Genomic DNA, 25691 nt, shown 5'->3' on the forward strand with positions numbered 1-25691 from the left:
CGACAATGTTGTTATCATTTGTGTACAGCAGATGTGAATTTACAGCCAGTTGATTGACTCAAAGAGAAGTAGTCTAGTCATCCATGAAGTAGCTCCTAACATAAAATAGAGATCATAAAATAAACATATATCCTAATGAGTTTATTAATCAACTTTACAGGTTTATATTGCTTTGAGCAGAACCAGGCCTGAAGGTTCTCGCTGTTTCCAACCCTTAAGCTCAAATAAACTGACTGATTTCTGACTGTAGCTTCATGGAATTACTAAATAAAAATTTCTTGTTCAAGAACATGTTCACCTAAATGTCTAAATTACCAAGATATCTGACTTTTCTGCTCTGTGAATATTTAGCACTAATCCTTAATGTGGCAGCTCTAATTTAAAAAAAAAAAATTTGTGAAGGGAAGAAAGTCAGACTATCAGCTTCATCCTTTCATGTTGTGTCTCCTCCTGCTCTTTTCTCTCTGTGCACTCAGGGAGACAGAAACCACACATGTTACATCATGGTCTGTGAAACTGTCACAACACAAGCCAGACTGTCACAGCCGCTGAAACCATATGAGCATTCCAGGGATGGAGGATTGTTAGCGATGTAAACTGGAGTAGACGTTTAGTCCACACCGATCGCAGTTGGACTTTCAAAATTGGATTTCGAGTCACATGATATTTATGTTTGGAAGAAGACATCCATGATTTTATTCTTTAAAAGAAAGACATGTGTCTGTGTGCCGGACATGAAAACAGGACAAAGGAAAGGAACGGTTTCTAGTTAAACTCAGTGAATGTACAGACTACGTTTTGCCTGAAATAATGGTTACTTTTATCATTGCTTTATGTGACAGCAAAGAGCCACATGAAGCAGCCCCATTTAACATGATTTAAAAACTTGAACTTGTCAATCATCTATATCCATTTTAGGAACCATGAAAACAAAATTCTGCAGCAGTTATTTCAATATCCGGTGATTGGATCTGCAAGCTTCTTACATGTATCCTGTCATGTTGGTTGGATCAACACCAGAGAACAAACATCCAAATGATCAGGTCAGGACACGTGATCGACTCCCTCCTCCTTTCTCAGTGGGTATACTCACATGCATTTGGGTTTTTTTTTACACGCATGGCATGAGTGTGTGTTCGTAAAAATGAATAATTATTTTTAAAATGAATGATAGTTGCTAAAAGTTCCATTAAGAATCAAAATGTGGGATTGTCTATTTGCAATCACCGACGCAGTTTTATCTGTTTGATATCCACTATCCGCATGACTTCTTCTGGCTTTATTCCTGATATTTGCAGCATCTGTGACGTGCAACTCAAAAATAATGAGTTCCACCACATTGGTATTTACTGGCTGCAGGCTGTTTCTGTTTCATCTAGTGACACACAAAATCATCAGCCTCTTCCCAGAGTGTCCACACCAGCTGTCAGATCCTCTCTAGGATGCTGCAGTGGGACTTTAAGGTCTTCAAGTTGCCCTCCTGATTTATTTTACTCTACAGGTCGTCACTTTTCCTGCTGTCATCTGGTTGACGCCTTTACAGCTTCTTCCATCCTCACCATGTGTGTCATCCTGGTAAGAACACTGTAGGAGTTAAAGAGGTCTCTAAATAGAAGAGTGTGGTTGGAGCTCTGGCGACAGTGGCAGGAAGATGTTCTTAGCTGCAGGGCGACTGAAGAGACAGAAGGAGACATGACTGGGTTTGTTGTTTAGTGGCTGTGGGAAAGAAGTTGGTTCCTGCACGGAATTATGCCATTCCATGTGTGTGTGTGTGTGTGTGTGTGTGTGTGTGTGTGTGTGTGTGTGTGTGTGTGTGTGTGTGTGTGTGTGTGTGTGTGTGTGTGCGTGCATGCAAATAAGGTATAACTGTTTTAATTTTCTATGGGAGTGTCAGTAAATCTGTGTTAAGCATTCATACATATTTAAACATCAAATTCCCAGTGTGTGTCATATGTACAAACAGATGCTCAAAATGGTCACGGCTCTGGCTGTAGTTTATTTCTCCTATTTTGAAGGGTCATGTCATGAAGAGATATCCATTAATTGATCCCAGTCTTTGTCAATCATCACAGAGCAAAAAGACTAGGGATTCAGTGGACACCAAGACAACTCACCTGTCACACAACGTAAGCCCTTTCTTCACTGAAATACAGATTTATTACTAATGACTTGAACTCAAGAAGCCTCTTGGAACGTGAGGTTAAAAGTGTTCAAGAAACTTTCTTAAAGTCCAGTGGATTGATTTAAACATCTTTGGATAACCATGATCTAAATAATTGAGAATCTACACAGACATCTTGCATATTGATGAGAATATTTTTTTTTCTAGATAGAGTTAGCAGTTGAATATCCAAGGAAAAAAACTAAAATGAGCAGAAAGTTTTTTAGAAAGCATTTTATCGATCACTTTTGCAACATACTGTTTCTGTTTCTCAGTGAACAGAGTTATATTCTTTTCTGTACAATGATTAATTGCACTATAAAATAGTAATGATTCCATCCTGCAAAGTGTGTAAAAAACAACAGACAAAAAATCAGTGTGTTTGTGGAGTATTTGACTCATGGCTGTAAATTTAACTACCGACTCAGAAATGTCCTGAAGACAGTTTTGTACCCTGGTGGTTACAGCTTCTGTGAAAAAATTAACAAAGGCAATGCTTCACTTTTTATGATTTCAGGGTCACACCAGGAAAATATAAAGTTGAATAAAGATCACTGAGGGACATTTGTCCGCTGTTAAACCTTCTGGTGGGTTGTTTTTGTCCCAAAGATAACACGAGGGGTAAGGGGTCACAGACTGAAAGAGATTAACGTGGTTTTAGAAGGTATGTTAGCCTCTGAATGGTGTGTTTAAGTTATAAATGTGCTGCTCCATTATCTTCTAGCAAGGTGAATGCATGAGATACAGAACACAGTGTTTGTCAGGTTTAGTATCTTTCAGGTCACTGATTGCCCTAAAGCCAAATATTACCAACAATAAGGGTTCAGATGAATGTCAATATTTCTCCATATCTTCTGACTGTAATAACAACTGCTGGATCATATCATCATCATATAAACCTGAAAGTTGATGGTGTGTTAGTGTTGCCTCTGCTGCCCTTGGTTACTAAAGAAAATCAGTGAATGGTAAAATAATTTCACTCAAACCTGACTGATTCATCGGTGGAACAACTGCTTGATGATTACTGTTGATAAACTTGTTGAACTAAACTTGTTGGTCAAAGTGCTTCACTGTGATCTGACATAGTCTATAAAAATCTGTTCATCTTCTTAGACCTGCAGACACCTGAAAAACTATACAAAGGAAACCTGTTGGTAAAGTTCCAGTTTTACGAACTGTGTGACAACTCGTGACATTTCAAATTTAAATCCACTGAATATGAGCAATGGTCTATCTGGAAACGGTGTGTGGTTTGTCCTCTGGGTTATTTCAGGAACACGGTGGTATGAACATTTGATTCTACGGTAACAGAAACACAACAATTCATAGTTTCAGATGATTATACAGCAGAGCTGTGGGCTTGAGTTAAATGACTCAGATAAGAGTCAGACTTGAGTTACTTGAGAAACTTTTACTCATTCATTCAACCTGACAGAATCCAAAAAGGTTCCAAACTCAAAAATAGTCACTGAATAAAAAAATAGAGAGCCCACTGTGTGTTCATGTAGCTTCCGTTCTCTATTGTTTGGCTGAGACAATCACCACATGGTGCGTTCAGGTACACTTTGAAATGTCTGAATTCTACATCTCTTCTTGTGGTAAAGGGCCGGGGCTTTAGGGTTTCACTTGAAACGTGTCCATCTTGACTTGGGACATACTACTACTTAAAACACAGTGCCTGAGTCTATATTATACAGCAATGAAGACAGAATAATATGTTCAGTTACTGCCAGTACAGCCTCCTCTCATACAAATAAAGATTAGTATGATAAGCAAGGCTTTCCCTTGATAGTACAAATAGGATCTTGAAAATAATCAAAGCAACACAAAGAAAGAAAAAAGACTCATTTTCATACAGTTTTTGCAAATCTAAATAGAACTTTATTTTCCCTCGACTGACCCAAATTTTTGGAGTTAATTAGGGGTTAAAATGCTTCAGACAAGTGAGGTAAACAAATGTACAGTCAGCGGCAGCGTGGTCAGAGAATTGGCATTTAGCAAACAGGAGAATCCATCATTTCCTTTAGGTTCTGGGGGATTTCCCAGCAGGATAACACTCGATGTTAGAAAGGAGTTTACACTGTGACAAAAAGGCAGAAATAAGTCATGGCAAAGATGTGACACGTGAATTTATAAAACTCCACAAGGAAATAAAACTCCACAAAGAAAAGCATAACAGACGAGTTAGGTTATCCAAACAAAGCACCCAGATCCTGCTGGGAGAAGCCAAGCACAAATGATGTCATGATGAAATCTATGTCTCTGCTGTGCCCATGAGGAATATAAAAAAGTTGTATTTAATTTCATCAGAATAAACAAAAACAGCAGGGTAGTTCAGAGTGGGACTGACACATGAGTGTGCACTGTGCACATACATAGTAAGAACGTAGACTAGAGATGAGAGTACTCTGTGTCACCATATTTATAATCTCTGCTTACACAAATTACGTTATGTTAACAAACCTTTTTTTTCTCTCGTCGTATTAATCAACCATTAATCACTAGGAATGAACTAAAGTGCTCCACTTCCTGACTCATTCCAGGAAAATCACACCAAGCATTAAAACATGGCGTCAACAGTGTTATGCTGCTGCCAAAACTAGCATAAAATTTGGATCCAGGTGTTTTGTGTTTGGACACCACATCTGTGGTTGCTAACAAACAAAAGAGAAACAACACTGACATTTGAAGAAGGTAATTCCTCAGGCATGTTTGCTCGATGTTTTTTTTTTGTTCATATAATTTAAAAATTCACCTAAGACCATACAGAGAATGTTGCTTTTCTAGTAAGCATGTACAGCTCCATCCACACAGCGTGTGAGGCTGGAGCCTATGACAGGTGACCAGATAGGTCACCACTCCATACTCACATCCTTGGTCATGCTCACTTGTCTCTTATTTCATCTAAGTTGCACTGTATTTGTGGAGGCCCGATGACCTTGTGGGATTTAAACCCAGAATCTTCAATCAACAGGAAAGTTTAATTAACCTTCATTCCTCTCCTTTCCAGGACAAACCGCCACCTCCTTAGCTTCTCCTCCACCTGTTCCCTGCTCTCACTGCAGATCATCTGCAAACATCATAGTCCATGGAGATTCCTGTCTAACCTCGTCTGTCAGCCTGTCCATCACCATAGCGAACAAGAAGGGGCTCAGAGCTGATCCCTGATGCAGTCCCTACTCCACCTTGAACTCCTCTGTCACACCTACAGCACACCTCACCACTGTCTTACAGTCCTCATACATGTCCTGCACCGCTCTAACATACTTCTCTGCCACTCCAGACTATACATTAAACCATGTTTATTGATTTCCCCATAGGTGTCCATGAGTGTGCGTGAGTGTTTGTTTGTCTTTCGTGTGGTTCCGCGATGCGACGAGAACATGTCTGGAGTGTCTCCTTGTCTCATGCCCGTAAATCCACCAGGAAGGCTCCAAGTGGAGAAAGTGGGATGGAAAACAAATGAAAGTGTTCTTACGTCCTCTTGTGTCTGAAAACTGTATTGCATCATGTAGTTTTTATTGCATTCTTTTCCTTTAGTAGAGGGTCGGTGGGTGATTAGTTTATACACAGGTCCAGCATCACTGTAAAGATTAGGCTCTCATAGGGGATTGTTATGCTCCTCTATGTTATCATTAGAGCGAGAACACGGCTCCTGATGTATATACAGTTCATTTCATTTGCAAATATTAATACACATACTTACCTGTTCATATACTCTACATTCATCCTGTACTCAATGTGGAGCACACTGGGAGACGTAGCAAGAATAATGCATCATGCTCTCACATCTACAGTATACTTCAATAAAATGCTGTTGTTCTACTGTAGTTCACATGAGGACTTTCTAGCTCTTTCCTCAACTCTGTGTCTCTTTCTCTGTTTGTATATTTCTGCAGCTGAAAAAAATCACAAAAAAGGATCCGTTTGGATGTCTTCTTCAGCTGGAGCTGTGATTGGACTAGAGGAAGGGGCGGATGAGAAAGTGGAGTTGTAGAAGCGCACAAAAAGTCCCATTAACAGGAGAGTGAAGCAGTGAATCAGAACATGTGGGTCAGAATTGCCTGCAGACATTCTGATGTATTTCATTTTTCAGGCTTTTTGTATTCAGCACATCTGGCAATGAAGTGTATAGATCAAAAACAGAAGTTTGATACATCAGATTTTCTTTCTTCCATTTCTACTTTCCAAGAACGTCTGAAAAGTTGAATATTATCAGTCATGAATTAATAGTTAACCACAGCTTTATCAGGGTACACATGGGACATTTAAAATGTACATATACTCAGAATGAACTACCCAACCTTCAGTTTTGCATAGGCTCTACCCCTAACGCAGACATGGATTTGTTCCAAGGCACCCTTGATCCCAGTCCTCACTCCATCAAAGAGTCCAACTCCGCCCATTGTAAGGTGTCCACCCCGAATCGACAGCCCTCACCCCTCTCCTCAGCCTTTGTTCCCTTGGCACCTGAACTAACAGCTTCAACTCAGGCCGCAACCTGTGAGAACTAGTTGTGGCCGGAAATAAAAAAGTTCACCGCAGTACAACTGCAGGTAAATGCTGAGTATTCCTACTGCGGCAGGTGGTCTGACTCCGAAAGAATATGATATGGTCGTAATATACTATATAAATAGATTTTAAGGCTTTAATCTATGGTGTAAACTCACAAGGTCCCACAAACGTGTTGGTGGAGTTTCTATGATGGATGAGAAATGACAGGAATTTTCAAATTTGTATTCAAAAGAAGGTGGTCTCTAGAAGAATGTGACCTCTTTTTTATTTCGGCCCTCTTTGGCCCTTTCATTGCCTGTTGCATAAGCCATTCAGTGCATAATGAGCTCAGTCCCTATGAAGTGACGTACACAGAGTTACGTTTGCTGCATTCTGACTGCAGAAGACAGTTATGGTTCAGTTTTCACCTGGAATTTGGGGTGTCTTCCGCAACTGGTCACTGTTTGGCCGGCCGGCTCAGCATTTCATTGACATTTGACACATTGAAGCTATTTCTGCTCTGAGACTTATTTATACCAGCACACATTTGCTTACTGGGTGACAGACACTCATTAGAGAGCCATGTGCACCACACATGTACATTAAAACACTTGTGCTTATGGGAAGACAATCTGAAACTTGCTTTTGCTGAAGCCTTTCCATGTGAGACTTACTGTACACACTGTAGCCAACAGACCTCAGCTGTCTAAACACAGGCAGAGCTAACATTACATTTGCTGCGAGGAGAAGTTTGGGGTTTTTTCGGACTGGATTTTATGCATTAGTGTCGAGGCGCAACAATTTTTATTTTTGATAGCTCCTTCATGTTAATCATCAGATTCCCAGATTCCCTTAACTACCCTTGTTTATCTCCTGTTTGTCTGACATCTTATTTTTTATCAGCATGTGAAATGTTAACCTTCTATCATTCAGTGTTGCTCAGCATGAGAATGACAGGAAAAAAAAACACCCTGCTTCTGATCTAAATCTTATTTGTTTAATTTGTGCAGAAAATTAATACTTTTAGGTGGATACGGAAATACGATTCGTACACCTGCAATAACAACTGGACACATCCACTGAAGAAATATAGGCTGAAGGCAGGTTTCTGAACTTTGACTCTGTTGATAAACATGTGAGGGAGATTCATCAGTAACATTCCCCCTGAAACCGGATAGACCCAGAGCCAGCCGAGCTGCACACTAACCCACTAAGGTCAATATCCACAAACCTGATAGTGTGTTTGCTTGCACATGTGTCCGTGTGCTGGACATGAAAACATGACAAAGGAAAGGAACGGGTTCTAGTTAAACTCAGTGAATGAACAGACTACGTTTTGCCTGAAATAATGGTTACTTTTATCATTGCTTTAATCGCTTTTTATTTTCCCAGTTAATCACTTCATGGTGAGAAATCTTGCATTCATGGCTACAGCAGTGTCATGCAACGTCTTTTGTCCAAGGGTACAAAGCCAAAAAGACTTTTGATTAATAAGAGGACCCCAGGAAGAGTAACTATTACTGGAATCAGCTAATAGAGATCCAAATAAGCAGTCAACAATTACCTCCTGTTGTGACTTCACAGGGTTCCAATGGTGAGGATGCTGTGAATTCATCAAATGTCTTATTGTATCAAAAGCTTCAGAGTCACATAAGGAACACCTGAAAGGTTTTGTTTTATGTAATCAATGTGGTTATTGAAAGAAAAAAAAAAGGCTATGTGAACAATTTTACTACTTAAATGATTCACAGACTCAAAGTTAGGTTATGCTGACAGCCACATTGACATTGAGCTGTCTGCTACTTTCATTGATCTTTAAGCCAGACAATGTTGCACAATTTTCAAACACAAATGCAGAGATGTGAATCCCTGCTATATTAACCCAGTGGCCTAAAACTGGCAGGAACAAATCTCAGCACACCTTAGCCCAGAAAAAGGGTCTTGATGTTCCAAAGAGTTCTATGCAACAGCTGAACCTAGTAAAAGTAGATTTCAGCTGTCAGCAACAAAAAATAGTTTCTTCACACACTTGTGCACACACGTCGTGTTCACGTTACGTGGACTTGGGCCCTAGTTGTGCCTTTTGCAGAAAGTGTTGTGAGGACAGTGTTTTCCGGTCAGGCGTTGTGGGTGTCTGCTCGTGATTTATTAGACAGTCCGTCTAAAGCAGTTACATCTGGACAATCTACAAACCCCACTTGCATAAAATAAAAAGCTTTTTGGCTGTAAACTGCAGCATTGCACATATTTTGCACTTATATTGTGTTGTATATTGTATATTTGTAAAGATATCACAAACAAAATATTTAAAGGATGATTAAAAACCGTTAAGTGTAGATGCTCATATGCATCTACACTGAGGTGCTAACTGGAAGTTTCCTAACTGTCCTGGAGAAGAGGGGTTCTTTGAGGGCAGGACTGAAATAACACACGATGTACCCAGAGCTGCATGAAACCCAGGAGCTCTGATAAGGTAAAACTTGCACAGGAATTCCCAGAGGACCGGAATAAATGTTATGCAGGCATTCACATTCTATACCAGTGATGAAAAATTAGAGCGCAGGTCTCAGATTCTGCTTCTTGGAGTGTGTATCTTAAGGCTAATGAAGACTGGTATGTAGTAGTGTGTCAATGACACAAGAAGGATGAAGAGCATGGAGTGTGTCCTTATTCAGTTTGGAGATAAAAACACGTGTAACAACGCCCTTTTTCCTGTCAACCCTGAAGTAATACCAATATCATTGCTAAATTTTACAACTACGTCTTGTCAGTGTGGGCGGATTGCTATTCAACAAATGTCAGTACTTGCACACACAAATGCAATATATTCAGTTAGAATCCTAATCCTAATTGGTTTGTCAAGTGTCAGGTTAGACTTGAAGTATTTGTCTGTTCAGAGTCCAAACTGCAGAAAACCACAGGAGCAGTCAGTTATACAGAGAATCGTAACCAGTAAGGGTCAACCTGCTGGCCCTCACTCACAATACTCTCATTCAATAAAGAGGTGAAGAGAGGGAGTTGATGTTGTGTAACTCCCCTCTTGCCAATCAGAGGAGCTCTTCCCTAGACCCCTCCCCTGATTCACAGACATTTATAGTGGCACTCTCCTCTGCACTCCGTCTCTTCAGCATCTCAAAGTCTGAGCAGTCAGGACTCCAGTCAACCGGAGGATTATGGCACCAGTAAAGAAGGTATGTCTGAACTTTGAACAATGCACAGTATTCATGCAGGGAAATTTAATGTGCTGTTTTGGCCTGTCAATTTGCAAAGACACAAACACTCAAAGCTCAAAACTGAATAAACACATTCAAAAATGTAATATAATCTTATGTTAAAGTAATAGAATAACTCAAATTATAAATTCATTTATGTTCTTACTTATATTAGTCAAAGTATAGATGCTTGTCCCTTTATTTTATTTTTTTATTTGCCTTTCTTCCAATGCACATCAGGGGCACCACCTGTGGTTTTACTATTGCTGCTACCATTTACTAGATTCTAATGTTCATGAGCATTTTTGAGTTTAAAATTGAAAAGCAAAGCATTTCAAAATGATTCACCTTGTTTTAAATCTTTTACATTCATTTTTCAATGTTTAAATCGCCCCCAAACAACAAATAAATTACTTTTCATTTCTGTTTTATTTGATTTTTTTAAAGTTTTATAATGGTTCTTGACTTAAAAATGCAGGAACTGATTGGATAAAACTCTTCCTGTCAGTGTAGTGCAAACTATAGGGCCAATAGGTGTCTGAATGTGAAAAGCAGTAAAGTCAGCAAAAGTTTAAACACATCCCTACAATTTAAGTTAACCTTTGCCTGACCTTATGTTGGAATCTTGTAGCATTTGTTGAGGAGGAGCAAAAGGAGTGCAGCTGTTCACAGACGTGTGGATTTTTGATGACTCTGGGTCATTAGAGCTGCACGCGCGCGCGCGTGTGTGTGTGTGTGTGTGTGTGTGTGTGTGTGTGTGTGTGTGTGTGTGTGTGTGTGTGTGTGTGTGTATGTGCGTGTGTGTGTGTGTGTGTGTGTGTGTGTGTGTGTGTGTGTGTGTGTGTGTGTGTGTGTGTGTGTGTGTGTGTGTGTGTGTGTGTGTGTGTGTGTGTGTGTGAAATGAATGAAAAGTAATACATAGATAGTTAACACATAGATAAACATTTGTATTTATGCCTCGTGTCCATATTTCTCCATTTAAATTAGTATTCCATTTTGTAAACTTAATATACAGTATAACACTTGTAATAAAGACCACCATTTTTTACCATTAGGCCAAAAAGATAAAAGTCCAACATGTTTGGTTCTGCAGCTGATAAGTTCTTAATGTAAGAGTCAGTCTGTCCATGGAGATGAATAACCCTGAGGGCTCCTTGAACAGTCTCAGTATCTCATCCCAAACATGGATAAGCTAAACTTGATCTATTTTTCTAGGGAATCTTGCAGCGTCTTGACGCTGGGGAGGTCGTGATCGGCGATGGAGGCTTTGTGTTCGCCCTGGAGAAGAGGGGCTATGTGAAAGCTGGTCCCTGGACACCTGAGGCTGCCGCAGAGTACCCCGAAGCTGGTCTGAACAAACTTATATCTTTCAACACAAAATGTTTTTTTTGTCCTGTGCAGGCGTCGTTTGAGAACCATAAATTTATTTCTTTATTTGTTTTAAAGTGAGACAGCTGCACAGGGAGTTCCTGAGGGCTGGGGCCAACGTAATGCAGACCTTCACCTTCTACGCCAGTGATGACAAACTGGAGAACAGAGGCAACAAGCTCATCAACACTGTAAGTTAAATGGGACATCACATCACTAGAAACACTTTAACTCCTATGCCTATTTATGCCTTTTTATTTGTATATTTTTGGGGGTTATTTTTATTTTTCTAGGTGTTGGTACTACTTTCTGTGTGCTTTTTCTGTGTGCTTTTGTGTGCCCACTGTGCTGTGTGAAGTGTGACAGACAAGTTAATTTCCCTGACAGAACCTCCTTAAGGGATCAATAAAGTTCTACCCTGCTCTACTCTCTACATCATGTTATGATATATATATTGATATATTTATCAATTATAATAAGAAATTTTAATGACAAAGTGAACTATGTAGAAGCAATGCTCAATGTCAGTATCCATTGCCCGATAATGTCAATCTACACTGACACACAAATGTTGTTTTCATGCATATCAGGATTGTCTGTCAAATCCTGACCAGATATTGTCTTTACTCTCCAGGGAGCTCAGATCAACGAGGCTGCCTGTGATCTCGCCCGTCAGGTCGCCAACGAGGGCGATGCCCTCGTTGCTGGTGGGGTGTCTCAGACTCCTTCCTACCTGAGTTGTAAGAGTGAGAAGGATGTGAAGGCCATCTTCAAGAAACAGCTGGATGTGTTCATCAAGAAAAATGTTGACTTCCTGATTGCTGAGGTAGAGATTTATTTCTAAAAAAACTGGCCATCCTTTTTTAACATTTGCTGGTGGATGTTTGGCTGATGTTTGACTCTGTCTTCAGTACTATGAGCATGTTGAAGAGGCCGTGTGGGCTGTCGAGGTGCTGAAGGAGACAGGGAAGCCTGTAGCTGCTTCTCTGTGTATCGGACCAGAGGGAGACATGCATGGCGTGTCACCTGGGGAGTGTGCCGTCAGGCTGGTCAAAGCTGGTGAGTGCACTGTTCTATAATACTCCTATGATTAGAACTTTGATTTACTTAACAGTCTCTCTATATATGCTCTTTACCAGCCAGTTATCACAATGTATGTTCCTTCATAGGTGCCCAGATTGTTGGTATCAACTGCCACTTTGACCCCATGACCTGTGTGAAAACTGTCAAGATGATGAAGGAGGGAGTGGAGAAGGCTGGGTTAAAGGCTCACTACATGGTGCAGCCCCTGGCATTCCACACCCCTGACTGTGGCTGTCAGGGATTCATTGATCTGCCAGAATTCCCCTTCGGTAATAATATACAGTATTATGGTGCAAATTTGACTCATTAATGTAATTATTGAAAAACTAAGTATCTAGCAACAAGCATGCACTAAGTGCTGATGAAAAACATGATACCATACACCAATCAAAATAGAAATGTTTTTTTTTCACAAAATTGAATCTTCTGGCAGGTCTGGAGCCCAGAATCCTGACCCGGTGGGACATGCACAAGTATGCCAGAGAGGCCTACAATGCTGGCATTCACTTTATTGGTGGCTGCTGTGGATTTGAACCTTACCACATCAGAGCTGTGGCAGAGGAGCTGAGCTCTGAAAGAGGCATCCTCCCAGCTGCATCAGAGAAACACGGCAGCTGGGGTGCTGGTCTGGAGATGCACACCAAGCCCTGGGTCAGAGCCAGGTGAGAATTAACTGTTAATCTGCCAGTCTGTCACTGACCATCATCTCTACCTAAACCTAGTCAGATGTGAGTTACTGGTTCATCAGTTCTGGTGAATAAAAATGGTCATATGGTCATATTTCCTGTTTTCTTACATTCAGAGCACGTCGTGTGTACTGGGAGAACCTGAAGCCAGCGTCTGGTCGTCCCCTGTGTCCCTCCATGTCTAATCCAGATCAGTGGGGTGTGACCAAGGGCCACTCTGAGCTCATGCAGCAGAAAGAAGCCACCTCTAAGGACCAACTACAGCACGTATTTGACAGGTCAAAGAAACACTGAATGTGTCCGTCTCATTCAGATCTGCAACAGGGCTGAGTAATCACCGTTGCTATGGAGCTGCTAAGATGCCACAATAGTGTAAACAATGTGTGAACACTGCTACATCTACAATAATACCAGGGGCCAAATCCTCATTCACTCTGTTTATGCTGATTGTAAAGCTCTGTTTTATATGAAACCACTGTGGTGTCTTATGTTAGGAGTTGGGCCCATGTTCAGGGCCTTTATGACTTTATGGACCAGTTTGTTTAATAAAATAAGACCTAATAAACTGTGAATTGGTTTCTTGACTGAGTTTGTAGATTCTTGTATTAATGGATGGTTGGAGGTTAACTGAAGAAAGTATTTTCATCTGAGGTATCAGTTCCATTCATCACATATAATCGTCATAGCACTTTGTAATGAGACAAATGTGTGATTGCAAAGTCTTAAACATGGTGAAATGGAGAAAAGCAATGCAATAACAATGGGGATTCTGACATTAAGTGTTTAATAACCAAGACTGTCTAAAAAAATAATGAGTAAATTCTATTTAAATGTTATATTTCGTAATCTCCAATGTCTTTCCAACTTTGGCAAATAGACCCTTTTCTGGGGATCCTGGAACAAAACAAAACTTAATGTAAGGCAGATTATAACAGTATATTTAGAGTTTTCAGAATTACATTTAAACAGAAACACAGTTCTTCCGATTTTACGGAACTCCAGTGACGACAATGAGAATCAAACATCCCGACCAACCAGATACAATTAAATATTTAATTAAAAATACAATATCAATCAATCAATCAATCAACTTTTACTTAAATAGTGTTTAATCATATCTGAAGACATTTCAAAGCGCTTTACAGATAGAAAGCCAACAAAGCCCTCCAGAGCAAGCATAAGCGACGGTGGCGGGGAAAAACTCCCTCATTTAGGAAGAAACTCTGGGCAGGACCCAATATGTTATCATATTTTTATCATCATAAAAAACTGGCAATTTTTATTTTCTTTTGCAGTTATGTTTTTTAATACTATTAATATGTAGGTGACTTATTTGATAGATATATTTTAATGATCCCAAACTGGGAAAATAAAAAATGAATTTAAGCACAGGATGAAGCTGAGTAAAAGTTTTATACTCCAGATACTTACATGCTGCTGCACTCTGGATATCGTTATTATTTTAGTTTCTAGTCTTCTTTACATATTTATTATCTCACTGTTTTATACACTTTATTTTTTTGTGTATTTTATTACTTTGTGTGAGTCTTGTTTTGTGCTCTTTTTGCACTCTGCATTTCCATTTTTTTGGACCTATCCTGTCCTTGTGCCCTCAATTGAATAGGACAAGGCAATTGGCAAAAATACAGAATAATTCATGCAAACGTAGGTGCTGCCAGACATTTAGACCAGACCCAGGGAGAGCATGCAAGCTCCGGACAGAGCGGGACTCGAACCCGGACCCGTCGTGTTGTGAGGCGACAGCGCTACACACTGCGCCACACAATGCGGCAGAATTTCCTCCGATCAACAATCTCCTTTTGTTTTTTAGAGGATGGTTTTGTGTATCAGTATTAATCTTTCAATAACATGAAAGCGTCGGATCGCTGACACGCAGAAGAACGGATACACACTACAGTACGTCATGCTACGGAAACGCTACAACCTAGTCCGACGCCTAAATGCGTCCGGATCGTAATCCTTGGTAAGAAAGGTTCCCCTGTCAAAACACGACCGACCTCAGCTCGGCTGTGATTCTTGTCTCCGCACGGGATAGTATCTCGATACCAATACACAAACAAATACGGTTTTATACCCGATGCTCTGCGGGTAATACACGCTCTTGGAGACTTTCTGGTGGTGGACTGGGGTTGCTTCATAGGGTTAGGGTGAGGTGGGTTTTTTTTGTCTATTTCTGTATATCCTTCATAAAGAGAAGGCTAGCTTAACCTCACAGCCTGGAGAATGGCCTGACGATTTGACCTAGCAAGACATCAGACAGGACAACACATTTGTGGACTGCTTGCCATAATTTCCAGAGGTAAATGTATAATTGGAGTTACGGTTAGCTTTGTGGTGTTGATTAAAAAACGTTTTGTAAGGCTGCCATATTCTGCTTACTAGTACCTCATATACTGAATTCATCCGGATGCTATGTGGGGAGACTCGAACGAACTGCATCCTTTGGACCACTGTGCACGTTCATGGTATAGACGTCATAGCTGTTCGTGTCATCAGCGCCACCTTGTGGTGTGTTTCAGGAGGTACAAGGAGCTGGATTCTACACATACACCGGAAGTAAACCTGACGTCGTCATGGGCAGCAAAGTCAGCACCAAAATGGCAGCTCCCACCGCCAGAGTCATCCAGGTACCGTTGATCCTGAAATCATTGTTTACTTTTATTTATTTATTTTCATTTTCATTCAGGTGATTATAGATTAATGTGTTGAGTTCATGTAAACGCTGAAGAGTAAAACTCGTGAACAATCGATTGATTGGGAGGCCTTTTGGCTGACATACCATAGTGTCCTTGTTGATGTCCTTGTTAAACAAGGAAATATCCAGTCAAGCGTGTTCTATCGTTTAGGTTCTATAGCAAACTACCTGGATAATTGCTGACCTTACTTGACCTGTTCACGTTTCTGACGCTGCTGTTCGGACCCTAGCATGGCCGACACTGTGATCGGGTCTGATCAGCAGGCAGATACCTCATCAATGTGTTAATGTCTGCAGATGGTTATCAGTTAGCTCGGATGTTAATCTTTCATCTGACGTTTGGCACCGTGAAATGATCAAGTAGGAATAGCAAGTATTTACATTTGAAAATTTGGACCAGGATGTTTTGTCACTTTAGGGTACTAACCCATTTATAAGTATACTCACAGATTTAATATACAGAATTTTATTAAAGTCAACAACTATGTTTAGGTCAGAATGTTCCTGATTGGGACCTACTTGGTCTTTGCACTTCCTTCCTCTGTAAAAGACATTAAAGTGTTTAGTCTCTTGCCTTATTCTCACATTCACTACATATGGTTTTTCATTATTGACTGTCTTTATTCAGCACCCAATGTTTTATATGATTTTTTTTTTTTTTTGGTGTGTATGTTTGTGTTTTTCTATACAGGCAGTTCGACCTCACATACCTCTGATCAAGTTCCCCAGTAGACAAGACTCCGTACGGCCCAGTGGTGAGCTCTGATAGTTTGAATGACCTAAACATTGAACTCTCCTTATATTTAAAATTACTGGTGCCTGTCTGTCAGAGCATATCTTGCAAACTATGAATTCTGACTAAGGCAAACTTTATGCTGATATAAATCAAAAGAGACATGTTGAACTTGAGCTCAACCAATGTTTGGTACATGGGTACTTTTTTCTTTTAGTGATTCTGAGGTTGGGCAATATGGTGGTGCAGTTGGTTGCGCTGTTGCTTCACAGAAACAAGTCTCTGGGTTCGATTCCTGTCTGTGCTGAGTGTGTGTGTTCTCTCCATGTCTGTGTGAGTTATTTCTGCCTTCTCCAGCTTCCTCCCGCCACCAAAAACATGCAGCTGAGGGGAATGGGTCGCACCAAATTGTCCGTAGGTGTGAGTGTGAGCGTGCTTGGTTATTTTCATGTGACCCCATGAAGAACTGACGTCTCACCCAGGGTGTACCCTACCTTTTGCCAGTGGCTGGCTGAGATAGAACTGTGACCTGCAAGGCAGATTAGTAGCAAGAAGATGGTTGGATGGATTCTGAGGTGTAATGCTAATCCTTTTTTTTTTTTTTTTTTTTAACTCTACAGCTCGTTTCCTAGGGCCCGTGACTTTTTGACTTGCCCCTCAATAAAGGGTTAAGAGGGGTAGTGTTTGAATTGTTAATCCAGGAAGTCGACTACCACTCTTCCCACCACCAGTAGATAAATTATGTCATGAATCAGGCAACTATCACACACATTTATGCATCGACAAACACACAACAGTTTTGTCCTACAGCAGTTGGGTTAGCACATTTTTGCTCCAAGACAGATTAGATGAGTTGTTTGCTCAGGCATCCCATGAGAATATAATTTATTCTAGCTCCCTGTACAAACCTGTTGTTCTTACCATTATCAACTGGGGAGAAATCTGACCTATTTTATAAAATGGATCCAAAGAAGACAAAATAGCAGAGATAAAACGCCTAAAACACGTTTATTTATCAAAACTACCTGAGACTAGCTTGTGTAAAAACACCCACAGTGATTTCTCTAACATGCTTGTTAAAACCAATTCCATATTCATTTACATCCACATAAATCAGAAGATATATAACATTTTTACTCTTAAGACCTTTGTTTTTTTCAATGACATACATAAGCTTGTCATATGGTGTGTGGTTTCCTTGGAAACATCATGTTATAGGTGAATCTGAAGGGTGGCCATCTCCGTGGCGTCAGTATAAACTACTCCAGAGTCACCCTTGAATGGAGGATACGTCTTTATAAAGCACCACATTTCTGTGTGGTATTTTTGTCTTGCTGTCAGCATACACGTTATTAAGGGACTTGTTTTTATGTTTGTGAGATGCCTGACTTCTCATGGGTGTTTCCTGAGTTGCCTTTTTCATTTTTTTTTCTCTAGTCCAAGAGGCTCTAAAAACATTAGCAGATAACTTCTCACCTCAAAATGCTGCGAGTTCCACTTCAGCACCACCACAGTCATCAATCCCCCACGTACCAGTCACCCCAATCCTTGGCACTCCGGACACCCTGGCATCTATTCAGCTTCTTACTGCCAGGTACCGGAGGAGATCACTGACCGTGGACGAAATGGAGTACATCCAGGTGAGGGGACCACCGCCATCCTATTTTTTCTTTTAGAACCTTTACTTGTTTTATGAACATTACATGTGTGGGTTCAGAAACTATAAATGTGAACCTTTTTCTTTGTCACAGCGAGGTGGACCAGAGTGACATGAAGCAACTTGAAGCACTGCAACCAAAGCCCTTATCTGTTGGATCAGTTTGTCTTTAGTTCTGCTCCTCAGCACACTAGAACCTGAAGCCACATTAGACATGTGGATGTTGAATAAACGGTCACATAAATCTTTAAGCATGTACATATATTTTTCAATGATGCTATTTGTTCATTTCACACAACAAATCCAGAACGGCCTCTAGGTTTCTATATCTTCACTGGAATTATTCATATATTTTTTTTTTTTATCAGTGGTTTTGTTTTCCAAGCACGGCTTATTTTCTTTTCTTTTTGTCTTTAATTTGACCTGTACATGTAATACCTGGGGGGTCTGAGGCATATTGATCAAACTTATTTAAAAGTTGCTTTTCTGTTTCTGAGCATTAGATAAGGCTGAGCTAAGATGCTGGATAATATGTTGGAATAGTATTTAATTGAATTAAACATTGTTGAGCTCATGATCTACTGATTAAAAGATTATATTTTGATTGTGACGTTCTTATCATGCTTGATGTCGATGCACAGACACACAAACAGAAGATAAAGACCTGTGCAGTAACAGGTAAACCACTTTCTGACAGATGAATAACCTATAAAAAGTTCAGTTTATGTATTTATTGTTACTGTTGTTGACATACTTTATGTGGTAAACATTAACAACACTGACATTTCACAATAATGCAGCAGCAACCATCAGTGTGCCACTGAATTTCTAACTAAGATTCAGCAAGCGCTTCATTACTCATGAACATTTGCACAAGTTGAACAGACATGCTGCAAACAGCCAAAAGTGAACTTAAGCTTCACCTGTCTGGTTTGTCATCTTTATCCTTAAGAGGGTGTTTGAATTTCCTTCTGACATCAACTGAGGAGAAGCAACACCCAAAAAAACACCTGGGGAATTCTGCATTTCTAAGTGTGTTTGTTTTGGCAAAAACATCCAGCTCCTAAACACAATATCATCACGGAATAATTCATGGCTTTACAAAAACTTGTCTTCACATTCAACCCAAAGTCAAACACAACCTATGAACTTGCTAGTGCAGTATATTTATATATTGAAGCATTTACAACTGTCAAGACACAAATGGGCACAACACTAGAAAAAACACTGAGGTCTGCACTGGATTACTTTGGGAGAAAGTATCTTGGTCACAACATAAACAGCGCACTGTTGCTGATAAATGACTACAGTTTTTGACAACTTATTTGAAAAGGGTTCTGTTTTGCAAATGCCGGATTAAACGTTGCACTTGAAATGAATCAGAAGCAGAATCTACGATCTGTACTGGAAGTCAAAAGATACTCGTCAATTACTCTGTTCATCCACTTCCTCAAAAGCAGGTAAGAAGTCAGCAATTGTGTCCACTACATAGTCAGGGACCAAGCTGTGGTTGGTGCTGAGCTCGCTATCCCTGTACTCCTGGGCCTCCTCCATCTGAGACACACCGGTGAGTGTGAGCATGGTGTCAAGGCCACAGTTGGACCCAAACAGCATGTCCACCTCGAGGCGGTCCCCGATCATCAGGCACTGGGCGGGGTCCACACCCCTGAACTGACTGGAAATGCACTCGAACATGAAGCGGCTCGGCTTGCCAATCACAGTGGCTTTTCGACCAGAGGCCACCTCCAAAGCTGCGGTGAGGGACCCAGAACCTGAAGGGGACAAAGACGAGAGCAGGGTTATCTTTAGAGCGAATGATGAGGTGTTCCAACACTAAACACAGCAAAGCCTACGCAAGGATTTTGGAATGTAATCTTGTTCTTTGACGGGTAAACAGGTTTCACTTCAACAAAACACAAAATGAAAATCAGCTTTTGTGAACTGAATTCTTTGAGGGAGAATTTGGCCTCAAAGGACAAGTAGGACCTGCAAGAAGTAGTGTTTCATGCCTAGGAGTTTTCTTAAATGGGAATTCTATCCAAAATAAAAATTGTAAAGGACGTAGTGTCCATCAACCAAGCATATAAATATCACTGACATCCAAGGCACTAGTTTAGGGCCCTCAGGACCCTGTGGGTGCTCTGCATACCCCTGGTAAATCCTTTAGTCTGATGTTCACAGCTAAAACCCCTGACCTGAAGTAAACACAACCCGTCTCCACCAACCATACCTGGGAGTATCCTTCCACCTGAGAGGGGGTGCCAGGGGTCGTTGTCGGTGGCCAGGAACAGACATTCGGGGTCTCTCAGGTAACAGGAGGCTTTAGCCAGTTTGAGAAAAGTTAGTTTGTCATCGTGCCCCACCAGCACCGCCTTGACGTCCGGAGCCAGGGGGCAGTTGTAGATGGTGGCGTTGGGTTCGTCCGCCTCCTCCTCCACGCAGGGGATCCCCGCCGCCTGCAGCTCCCGTCGCAGCGCGTCGCAGCCCATGACGAACACCTGTCCGCGGATCTTCACCACGTCCCTCAGGTAGAGAGCCGAGCAGTAGGACGAGCTGAAGATCTGCTCCAGCATGACTTCGGTGAAGCCTAGCCGGCAGAACTTGGTAACATAATTCTCCCGGGGCCTGGTGCAGTTGTTGGTGACGAACACTACGTTTTTCCCGTGCCGGATGAGGGAATTGACGACCTTCACGGCGCCGGTGATCGCCTTCTCCCCGTGCCAGATCACCCCGTCGCAGTCGAACAGAATGAAGTCTTTCGCTTCGAGCAGATTTCTAATCTGCGGACCGCGGATTTTCTGGCAGCCTTTGAATCCAAAGGCGCCTGCCATTCCGGCTTTTTCCTGGGTGTCCTCCGTGTTTCACTCGCTAGTGGGTCCCCCCCATGTCGCAGGCTGGCGTGAACCGCGGCGGAACGGCTGTTGCGAGAGAATGGATGCGGTAACTAAAGGAAATCACATCCCCGGTCCGTCCGTGTGGTTACAGACACGGACACGGAGCTACATAAACATAGATGGCTCGCCACGCCCAGAGTGTCATCTCTGACCAATCAGACTCTACCTTTTCAACCAATCACGTGCAGATGTGATACATGCCTTTCGTGGACAAGAGGCTCTTCAAATGACACAGCGCCCCCCTAAGGCAGAGTGGGGACACGTAAAAACAGGACGATTTACGGCAATACTGCAAGCCGCCTCTAAAAGCGACACAGAAGTGACCAGATCCTCATGTAATCAGGTTATCATGACTTTGTTTTATGTCTGCAATGGTGAGTTGTATGAATGACTTACAACAAACAAGGTTAAAAGTATATTTCTATTAAGCTTTAATATTGCTAAAAAAGTCCAAGATGAAAATCAGAAATATGTGACACATACATACATCTGACAGGCCTCAGAGGAAACACCTGGGGAAACTATTGATTTTTTTTGCACGGTTCCCTGCTGCGACTGTTCCGACAGAAAGTCCAGCAGAGAACTACAGGTAAAACAAGCCCCATGGAGAAAAGCAGCCCCAGGTCCAACAAGCATCTCTGGTACCATGTTTGTGACAGTGAAGCCAATTTTAAATGACTTCCACCTCCACTGCGCAGGATGTGTTCCACCCAGTGAACAAGTCGAAGGCTTGGAGCAATAGGATGGGATTTGTGGATCCTACTAAGATACAAAGCTGCAGACTTAAACCTGGAAAAGAGAAAATAATGTGGAAGAAAGAGAGTTAGTACAGACACCTTTATACTCCGCCAGCACCGCTGTTATCCAGTCACGCCACTTACATACCTGCTGTCCTGCAAGAGTGTTTGAATAGTGGAGTTGAGCAGCTCTCTGGTGACATGTGAGGGTTTGATGCTCAGGCCAAGTCCCTTTGTTTCAGCTCTAACCACATTATCAAACTGGTCTCCAAACAGTGGGATTGCCAGCACTGGAACAGCATGATACACCGCCTGCAGGAGGCTGTTTTGTCCACCGTGAGTGATGAAGAGTCGAGTTTTTTTGTGACCTGAGACAAAATCAAAAAACAAATTTCATTAAGACTTATTGGGTAAAGCACGGTCCTATATCTTAGAGTTTTGACAGTGGTTAGGATGTGCCCACATTCACACAGCCATTTTCATTGCCTCATGGTATTTCGTTAACTATTGAAAAGATAGAGGGGGCATCTCTCTGTTGATGTTTTTGTTTGGTGTTCATTGTTTCGCTTGTCAGATAGTCCACAATTCAGAATTCACTGCCTTTGGCAGTTTACTATGCTTTACACTGTAACCTGTCTTTCTGTTTTTGCATAGTGTTTTGGTGCATGAGTGTATGCCTACCAAGCAGGTCATTCAGAGGCAGCCAATCAGCAAGCCTGATATTTGGAGGTCTGAGCAGGTGAGATGGCCATCGCTTGGGGTCATACCTGCTAGCAACATGTGCAGGTTAAAAAATTCCTCATAGCAACCCAAAAACACTTTTTGTTAGTATTGGGGGATAATTTAATGTTTTTATACTCTTAATAGACTCATACTGCATTATTTTTCTCTTTTATGTGTGTTTTAAATATATGGCAAAGAATGTTCATTTTCATTTTTTAATTGCCATTGTTTTACCTCCAGATGACTCCCTGAGGAATCTTGGAGAAGCCAGCCACCAGCTCAATCAGCAATGGGGCCACAGAGATGGAGGAAACCATTGATCCCAAAGACACCACAATGACACCCGCTTCACCAAAACCAGAGATCCACAACTGAAGATCCTGATCGATACAGTTGGGGTATAGACAATGCAGGAAATATGCAGGGAGTGTTGAGTAACATAGGACGAGAAAGAGGTGGTTGTGCTTAGGAATTAATAAAAATTCAGAGGTGAAGGGGAGTGAAATGGTCACAGAGACTGTCTGATGTATCTGGACATCTGCACCAAAAGGACAGACCTGCTCGGTGGGCTTTGCATGTTTGTTCAGCAGACCCCCAACCAGCACAGTGCAGGGCAGGAGAGGCTGAGGAAACTCAAGGGAAAAGTCTGTGTTGAAGGCCCAGAGTTCAGCTCCTTGATGTAATTCCTCCAGGCCCCCGGGGGGTGAGCCGGAATCCAAGTGGTGTTCAGCTACTTCCATAAATGCCGACCATACAAGTTTCTGGCCTTTAATGTAGGACAACATTATTATAACCAATGTCTCATTAGACGATAGTAGCTTTCAGTGGCTAGTTGAAAAACACAGATAGCGTTCCTTCAGGAGGAATTAAACTACACTGAAATTAAGTTGCAATGTGTATGTGTATATATAATGTGTCCTCATATTATAAATGAGGAGAATGAGGTAGCAGAAGAATTATCATTTTAAACTCGTGCTTTTCATAAATCCCGAAATTAAAAATACTGCCAATTATATGCCTTGTGATGAGTGAGGGATGTATTATTGTGTATACTATTGTGTACACACACACACACACACACACACACACACACACACACACACACACACACACACACACACACACACACACACACACACACACACACAAACTTATATGCTATTTCCTATATGACACCACTCTTACCTACAGGAGCAAAGAATGCATAGAACAGATTTCGGGCTCGATCCAAGAAGTTCATATGGTCAGACAGCCGAGAGCTGAACACTGGGATGTAGGACAATGGGCTGGGAAGAGCGATGGACAGAGGACCATTCAGACCACCAGGATAGAAGGCTATATAGCGGACACCTGTATTAACCAAAAAATAAGTGTATTAAACCTTTGGACGTCTACAGATTTATTCACTGTGTCTGAAAAAGCATAAAACCACTCTGAATTAGCTTTCACATTCACATAAGATACATGTCAAGGTACTGTCAAATTATATATTACTATAGTATTGTTACAATGTAAAAGATGATTATACAAACAGTAGATGTACCAAGTTTGGATGCCAGGATGAAGGAACAAGGGTTGAAAGCATCCAGGATGGTGATGTCATAACGCTCCTTCTGGAGGAACGTCATTATCGTTTCATCTCCCAACAGCTTGTCACACTGATAGGACAGGTGCCCCATGAATTTTAGAAAGCTGGTAAAGCTTTCCCTAAGAGAAGGAGAGAAGGTAAGATAAATAAAATTTAGACTCATGTCATAAACCAGTGCTTTCAAATATTCACATTAATAAAAGAAAGTCCACAGGTCAAAAACAGGGAACATCATCACAATTTAATTCCAGAGCTTCAAAATGGAAAATGGAAAACCAGAACCAATACCATCGCATCTTATAACATCTACATGATACCTCCCCAGTAGAAATTGCTTTTGCTGTTCCAGAAAAAAGTCATTATATTCTTTGATGTATTTTTCTCCTAAAGACCAGGTGCTCGTCTGGTAACTGTCTGCTCGGCCGGCGTAGGAAAAACCTGAAGCATAATGATTTAGGAACCACTTTATCAAAAGGACAAGACAGAAGCTGTACCCAACATATTTCTGCATAGGTATGCTGGTGCATTTACTGTAAGTACACTTTACCTGTTATTACAGGGTTGCCCAGTTGTAAGATCATGCGGACCTCATGGCCTTGCAGGTGTAAGTTATGAGAAATTTCATCTAGTAACAAGTAGTGGCTTCCTCCTGGGGGAGAGGAGAAAGAATTGCACTGTCAGTAATCTGAATATGTGGATCGCTTCCTTCAGGCGGTTACTAGTATATTTTCATTTAAAGACTATTAACTTTCCTTTATTACTGTATGTTATTGGGGAAAGTTCCTTGACTGGAAGGCATTTCCTTGTCATATTTTTGAACAGTAGTTAGAATCAATACCTCTATTAGAGAGGAGAAGAAACGTTAACAATCACTGCTCCACTACTCACCAATTAGACAGACAGTCAGGATCTTGGCAGACTGAAGCATGGGAAGAGCCAGAAGAGATAATGCCCAGCATGTAATCCCCATGTTATGTATGAGCAACCAAAGTCTTCTTAAAACAATCTTTCTCCTCCAAAATAAAAAAAAAAAAAAAAAAAAAAACCTGCTTGAAAATTAAGTCCTCGTCAGAAAATAGTCCTCAAACACAACTGCCTGCCTTGATCCCTAAGGTGCAGATGAGTGTTAAAGCGGAACTGGTTGTTAGAAAAGTTTCTCCATCATCAGAATAGCATGGAGGATCTTTGACTTAATATCTGGAAAATACAGAGAAAATCATCTTTTCATTGCAGCCGTTTGAGCAAATAGTGAAAAGTCTCTTCGATGGAGTCTGCCGTGTCAAACTGATAAAGAGGAAGTTAAAAAAAATGCTTATTTGGTAAAGCTTGAGCACTGCCAGTATTTGTGGTCATCTAAATCTAAAGGAGCTGATTTATTCCATATAATTCCGGACGCTTTGGATAAAAATCTTCGAGAGTAAATCTCAAAGTTAAACTCTGAGAAGTCCAGCAGCCCTGGACCTGCAGCATTAATGAATGGGAGGGAAAGAGAAAGAGCCCTGAGTCAGGGGGTGGGGGATGCTTCATGCCCCCACACTAACTTAGACAAATGAAATGTTAACAGGGGTTATCCTGTCTTGGTGATGGAGACATAAAACAGACCATCAAAGAACCAGAAATCATTTTTTCTTAATATAGA

The 25691-nt window shown here is 41.1% G+C and overlaps 4 protein-coding genes across 7 annotated transcripts; 2 read left to right on the forward strand and 2 right to left on the reverse strand.

Moving 5' to 3' along the window:
• Nucleotides 1–9757: 9757 nt before the first annotated feature.
• On the forward strand, nucleotides 9758–13576 carry LOC137592480 (betaine--homocysteine S-methyltransferase 1-like). Its single transcript, XM_068310682.1, has 8 exons — nucleotides 9758–9846; nucleotides 11083–11215; nucleotides 11314–11426; nucleotides 11870–12061; nucleotides 12147–12294; nucleotides 12405–12587; nucleotides 12752–12980; nucleotides 13121–13576. The coding sequence occupies exons 1-8, from the start codon at nucleotides 9829–9831 to the stop codon at nucleotides 13296–13298; spliced, it is 1194 nt and encodes a 397-aa protein (XP_068166783.1). The 5' UTR covers nucleotides 9758–9828; the 3' UTR covers nucleotides 13299–13576.
• Nucleotides 13577–14814: 1238 nt separating this feature from the next.
• On the forward strand, nucleotides 14815–18538 carry kgd4 (alpha-ketoglutarate dehydrogenase subunit 4). 2 transcript variants are annotated; one of them, XM_068310492.1, is made up of 5 exons: nucleotides 14815–14988; nucleotides 15545–15652; nucleotides 16412–16475; nucleotides 17891–18093; nucleotides 18205–18538. In XM_068310492.1, the coding sequence occupies exons 2-5, from the start codon at nucleotides 15599–15601 to the stop codon at nucleotides 18220–18222; spliced, it is 339 nt and encodes a 112-aa protein (XP_068166593.1). In that variant the 5' UTR covers nucleotides 14815–14988; nucleotides 15545–15598; the 3' UTR covers nucleotides 18223–18538. The 2 variants fall into 2 exon arrangements, with proteins under 2 accessions (XP_068166593.1, XP_068166592.1); XM_068310491.1 differs by lacking the exon at nucleotides 14815–14988 and adding an exon at nucleotides 15041–15324 and having other exon boundaries at nucleotides 18205–18532.
• Nucleotides 18539–18836: 298 nt separating this feature from the next.
• On the reverse strand, nucleotides 18837–21091 carry pdxp (pyridoxal (pyridoxine, vitamin B6) phosphatase). Its single transcript, XM_068310490.1, has 2 exons — nucleotides 20341–21091; nucleotides 18837–19882 (listed from the first exon to the last, which is right to left on the reverse strand). The coding sequence occupies exons 1-2, from the start codon at nucleotides 20939–20941 to the stop codon at nucleotides 19536–19538; spliced, it is 948 nt and encodes a 315-aa protein (XP_068166591.1). The 5' UTR covers nucleotides 20942–21091; the 3' UTR covers nucleotides 18837–19535.
• Nucleotides 21092–21453: 362 nt separating this feature from the next.
• LOC137593007 (UDP-glucuronosyltransferase 3A1-like) lies at nucleotides 21454–25440 on the reverse strand. 3 transcript variants are annotated; one of them, XM_068311564.1, is made up of 10 exons: nucleotides 24941–25440; nucleotides 24600–24701; nucleotides 24370–24490; nucleotides 24008–24171; nucleotides 23650–23814; nucleotides 23022–23230; nucleotides 22699–22844; nucleotides 22423–22508; nucleotides 21890–22109; nucleotides 21454–21793 (listed from the first exon to the last, which is right to left on the reverse strand). In XM_068311564.1, exons 1-10 carry the CDS (start codon nucleotides 25020–25022, stop codon nucleotides 21526–21528), a joined length of 1563 nt encoding a protein of 520 aa, XP_068167665.1. In that variant the 5' UTR covers nucleotides 25023–25440; the 3' UTR covers nucleotides 21454–21525. The 3 variants fall into 3 exon arrangements, 2 of the variants coding, with proteins under 2 accessions (XP_068167665.1, XP_068167664.1); XM_068311563.1 differs by having other exon boundaries at nucleotides 22699–23230; XR_011035063.1 differs by lacking the exon at nucleotides 22423–22508 and having other exon boundaries at nucleotides 21698–21793; nucleotides 22699–23230.
• Nucleotides 25441–25691: the final 251 nt, after the last annotated feature.

Source organism: Antennarius striatus, chromosome 3, assembly GCF_040054535.1.
Source record: "Antennarius striatus isolate MH-2024 chromosome 3, ASM4005453v1, whole genome shotgun sequence".
Lineage (NCBI taxonomy): Eukaryota > Metazoa > Chordata > Actinopteri > Lophiiformes > Antennariidae > Antennarius > Antennarius striatus.